Here is a 4955-nt window from a genome sequence, read left to right as displayed (position 1 = left end):
TATTCTAAGAGCTAGTGTTGATAATCAAGCTAACAAACCTCACTTCCTCGCTAACATTTTTTTTGTTAAAGCAAGGTTTTCAAATATTATTATATGAAATATAATTCGTTTATTTTATGAAATGTAAGATACAACCAGCACTTTCTTATTTAACTAGCTAGGATGTTTACGCACCAACATTTTCTTGCGTTTGATTTTCTGTTAGTGTCTTATTGATTTTCAAATTATATATATACACGAAGAATGAGTAATTCAAATCATGAATGTGCATGTAAATATGTGATATATATATTTTTAGGATTAAACAGTACAAATAGCTTTTAACGTGAAATCTTATCTAAGAAGCATTAAAGTAAATCATATGCTATCACTAATATAATTATTATTACACTAGAATTTGAACTAGATCATAAACATGACAATATTGCACGTTATCAAAATAAGAAAACCATATTTGTTTCCATATATTTTCAAGGTTTTTGTTCTTTAGTTGAAATTTAAACAACAAAAATATAATATCATTACACCAAAAAGACATGCTAAACATCAACTTAATTAAGATGATTAAACATAGTTAATTAGTAACAAGGACGTGTCAGTTCTGCTCACTAAACTTCACATATTAATTTCACAGATTGTAGAAATATTGCATAATCAAGTTTACATCCATGTACCAGATATAGTCTTTGCTTTCCCCTAACTTCACCAGGAAAATGCCCGAAAACAAAAGAACGAGAAACTAAAATCGCAACATAACTAACATGCGAGAATTAACCTTCGATCTGTTCTTTCCTTTTCGGGCATTTCAAATTGACCAGTATTTGACTTCAAAATTCACCAAGTTCTTAGAATCCACCACCAAGTGCTGGAGTCCAGAATTCAGCACCATTTGTGGTCATGTTGGAAGTGTCAATATGATCCATACAAGCTACCGGAACCAAGCATAGCCCTCTACTCGCAAGATCCTTCGGCAATGCCTTCCCATCCTACATAAAAAAAAAACATTAAACTTAGGGTGCGTTTGGTTCGTACAAAGTTAACAAGACATTAAGCTCCATTATTCTTTTCATGTAATGATGATCAACCAAAGACTTGGTTGAAAATTTATATTAATTAAGCAATAATTAACAACTTTTAACGATGCAATCCCGAGGTAATTAAGTAAACCTCTCAATATATTAATCATCAAATTAAAGTTGAGAATCATGTCTCCCACTTTGTGTTGAATAATCCTTTAAATAGGCTAATAAGTGATGGATCCAATAAAGCATCACGAAACACATAGCTGCTTTCTTTTTCCTTTTCTTTATCCATTTAATATTAGGGATTAGAATAGCTAGGCTAGCTAATTTGTTGACACAAATCCAGAAATTCTAAACAAGCTCATCAAATTAAATCAACATGAATATAAAAACGAACCCGGACATGATAGCATATATTCGGGTCATGACCGTTTAGGCTGATTTTCACATGCTAATACTATAAAGTACAGATCTTTATAAGACAAATATGCTCGTATTATACCTAAAGGCCGGGTGTAAAGCATGACATATAATACATTCTTTTAAAGCAAACTATAAAAATTAACGGGTGGAACCGTGAACATGTTAGATTAATTAACCAGGCTCGTTTAGTGCTCAAACGCATTGAGCACATGAGACTAAACTGAAATTAGCTTTGCTAATTTGGTTTAAGAAGGTGACATTGATTAATTTATTAGTAGTAATTAATATGAGATAATTTGAGTGCATTGGTATTTGAGAAAATGAAAGCATGGGCAACTTACAGCAGAATGTTGGTGTCTCGTGCCTCCTGAAACATTATTGGCCAAGTTCATGTACGGTGAGCTAAGTGCCTGCATGTTATTTTTCAGTTGAAGAATGTTGTAAAAAGTAACTACTTTTAAGTGCACGCTCATCTCTAAAATGGTGTCTGTAAAAACATAACCTACTGCTATGAATATTAATAATTATTTGTTAAAAGATAAAAACTATGTCACCTCAATTTGACCCTCAAGGAATCTGATATGAGCTGTGGCCTCTAACAACACAGAAGCTGTGTCAGTCTGCAAAAAGTCCCACCCATAACAATTATCTCTTTTTTCAGCTTTGAATCTTTAATACTTAGTTAACTGTTTATTAGTTAAATAATAGAGCATTTATGCTTGCATTTCATACATGGTCCTCAGTTTAGACTGTAGATAGTCTTTTTATAATTTTATGCTATCAAAATAAGAGGTCCTAAGCTTAATGGAACTAGAAATCTGTTCTAAACAAGATTTTATAGGTTATTTTATACTAACATATGATAAAAATATCCGGTTAACTCGTGGAAGAGTTTATGTACCTTCCCGAAAGGCGAAACAAGCTGGTGCAAAGCTGATATTCTGTCACCCAATTTTTCCTTCCTCACCTGGTTATATGTATAGCCATTGTTAGTGCTATTTGATTAATTAATCACCTCATGTAATCAAACAAACTTATAAAGATTTTTCATCTTTATATGCATATATAGATATACACAGTCTTGTGATCAAGTAACTCTTTCTTTATAGAAAAGCCTAGCCAGGCTCATGGACCACAGTCCCACACATCTAATTGTAGGCGAAGATTCAATTTGTAGTTACAAAAATATGCTACCTTGTGAGGTAAAAGTCATTATAACATATAGCCTTGAATAACAAAACTCTATCAATACATTAACACTATGAATAGCAGTTATATGTATTTTTAGAAACTATGAGAGAGAGAGAGAGAGAGAGAGATTTGTTACCTTTAGAGGGGTTTGGGTAATTGATGAGTGTTGAGGTCTAGCTCTTTTAGAAGTTCCACTTGTAAATGTGTCATTACACTCCTTAATTTCATGAAATAAGTAAATTCATCAATAGTTATCTTTCTATATTTGTAGTATACAACAAATCATGAAAGTAAAAACAAGTTGAATGTTGTACATACCATGGAAGAAGGGCGTGTCGAATTAGATGATTGAAACCTCGGCTTTTTCGATACACTGCTGGTAGATGTATCATCATACTTTGATATATATAGGACCACATAAGAAATTAATTAACAAAGAAATCAAACCCAAATGTTAAGAACTGACATATATATACTTTTTGTGTAGGTTATATATAAGTTAAGTAATCAATCAATTAATTACCTGAGATGAATATTGGTTAGCATGTTGGTTTCGGCTGTCGATTTTACTCGAGAAATCGAACATAGTGGTGGTGCTTAAGCTCATGGTAGAAGATGAACCAACAGATGGAAGTTGAGATGACCAAGAAGAACTACAAGCTTGTAGATCTTCCTCAGTATTATTGTTGCCATGATTATCATTTTTAATATTACTGTAGTTATAAAGTTGTCTGCTTTGTTGATTAGTATCCAAATATCCATACTTTACTTGATCACCAACATGTGCAGCTGATCTTAGGTTGTGTTGTTCTTGATCATTAGCTAATCCATTCCTGAAAACATGTCAGAGATCAATAATAATTAAAACTCCATATCAACACAGTTTTAAAAAAGAATATTTTTTTAATCATTGCATAGTTAGTTAGTAACTAATTTTTAAAAATATATGGTGGGGAGCATGCATGAATAATATTATGATGATGAAAAGGAGAATAATTTAAAGATGTGTTACATAAGTAGTTGGCTCCATGAGACTGGAAAATCTTGGTTTTCATGATGCTGATGATGGTCAGACAAAGCATTAGGGTTAGCAGGCACAAGTAGAGAAGATCCAAAGAGATATGGAGGATTCAAGATGGAAGATGAAGGTGGCAGCTGCAAAGGCAACGGTAACGGTAACTGTGGTGATGATAAGAAAGTAGCAGCAGCAGCTGCTGGGGTATAAGCTGGTGCCTGCTGAGAGGGTGGTGGTAATTGCAGCTTATTCCCATTCAAGCTCCACCAATAATTAGGGTTTTCTCCCATCATCTCCAACGCACTGATTCTCTTGGCTTTTTATGTCTGTTTTTTTCTCTTAAAAACTAGATGTTACAAACATAACAGATTAACCCCATGCCTTGTCTAAAGAAAACAAAAAAACAAAACTTCTTTAAGGCTTTCTTTTGCTTTAAAGAAAAAAACTTGACCCAATTACAAATTTTGTCTTTTAAAAAAAGCCAAATTACGGTTCATGTCCTTTCCTTGCAGGCGGTGTCCTTTAAACATTTTTTTCCTACACGTTACGTCCTTTACGCTAACTGGGTTAGAAAAACTCAGTTAAATACCCTCACGTGAGACGCATGTGAGGGCATTTTTGTCTTTTCGTATGTATCTGCAAATTTATAACACCTTCCCCCTCCTTTCTCTCTTCTTTCTCTCTCTATGCCACCACCATCACCATATCACAACCACTCCGGCCACCATACCCCCACCCACCCCGTTGCAGATTCCATTCCATTCCCACCGCCGCCGTCAACCACCCATCTACAACCACCACCACCACCACCACCTGGTCAACTCTCCATAAAACCTCCTGGTCGAAACCCGGCCACCACCACCACCGGATCCGGCCACCTCCAACCCATCCACAACCACCGGATCCGGCCACCTCCAACCCATCCACCACCACCGGATCTGGCCAACTCCAACCCATTTCGCCTCTACCTCCACCACCACCTAACCATTTCGCCTCTACCTCCACTACCACCAAATCATTAACCCTAGAAACCCTAGATCTCAAACCCACCAAATCACCCAATTTCTCTAACTCCGACGACAATCCAACACAGACCCACGAAACCCACACCCCCAGTTCCCACCACCACCTCCGCCGCCACCGTAAACCCACCGGATACCCTGTTGGATATCCATGAGCAGATCCGCCGCCGTAAACCCGCCGCACCATCTTCTTATACAGAGACAGGTTCCTCTACAGCAAGTTAAGCCTGGACTCCCCCGTGATCTGTCGGGCCTCAGCAGTGACAATGACAAGATCAGATC

The 4955-nt window shown here is 36.1% G+C and overlaps 1 protein-coding gene across 1 annotated transcript; it reads right to left on the bottom strand.

The window, feature by feature from the left end:
- Nucleotides 1-542: 542 nt before the first annotated feature.
- Nucleotides 543-4017, bottom strand: LOC143597771 (uncharacterized). The gene is made up of 8 exons (XM_077076176.1): nucleotides 3649-4017; nucleotides 3160-3469; nucleotides 2955-3032; nucleotides 2773-2853; nucleotides 2347-2412; nucleotides 2000-2065; nucleotides 1787-1855; nucleotides 543-986 (listed from the first exon to the last, which is right to left on the bottom strand). Exons 1-8 carry the CDS (start codon nucleotides 3942-3944, stop codon nucleotides 846-848), a joined length of 1107 nt encoding a protein of 368 aa, XP_076932291.1. The 5' UTR covers nucleotides 3945-4017; the 3' UTR covers nucleotides 543-845.
- Between the last annotated feature and the right edge of the window lie 938 nt (nucleotides 4018-4955).

This window comes from Bidens hawaiensis, unplaced genomic scaffold (genome assembly GCF_021521415.1).
Source record: "Bidens hawaiensis isolate Kalapana, Puna unplaced genomic scaffold, B.hawaiensis_p1.1 tig00049023_1, whole genome shotgun sequence".
Classification (NCBI taxonomy): domain Eukaryota; kingdom Viridiplantae; phylum Streptophyta; class Magnoliopsida; order Asterales; family Asteraceae; genus Bidens; species Bidens hawaiensis.
The sequence above is the reverse complement of the archived record's forward strand: the minus strand, read 5'-3'. Positions and strand labels throughout refer to the sequence as shown.

Bases quoted from the DNA above. Each gene is read 5' to 3' on its own strand.
- LOC143597771 (XM_077076176.1), bottom strand. From the start codon at position 3,944: ATGATGGGAGAAAACCCTAATTATTGGTGGAGCTTGAATGGGAATAAG. The intron at 3,033-3,159 runs GTAATTAATTGA...TATATATCAAAG, and splicing joins CTAACCAATATTCATCTCAG to TATGATGATACATCTACCAG. The intron at 987-1,786 runs GTAAGTTGCCCA...TTTTTTATGTAG, and splicing joins CGAGACACCAACATTCTGCT to GATGGGAAGGCATTGCCGAA.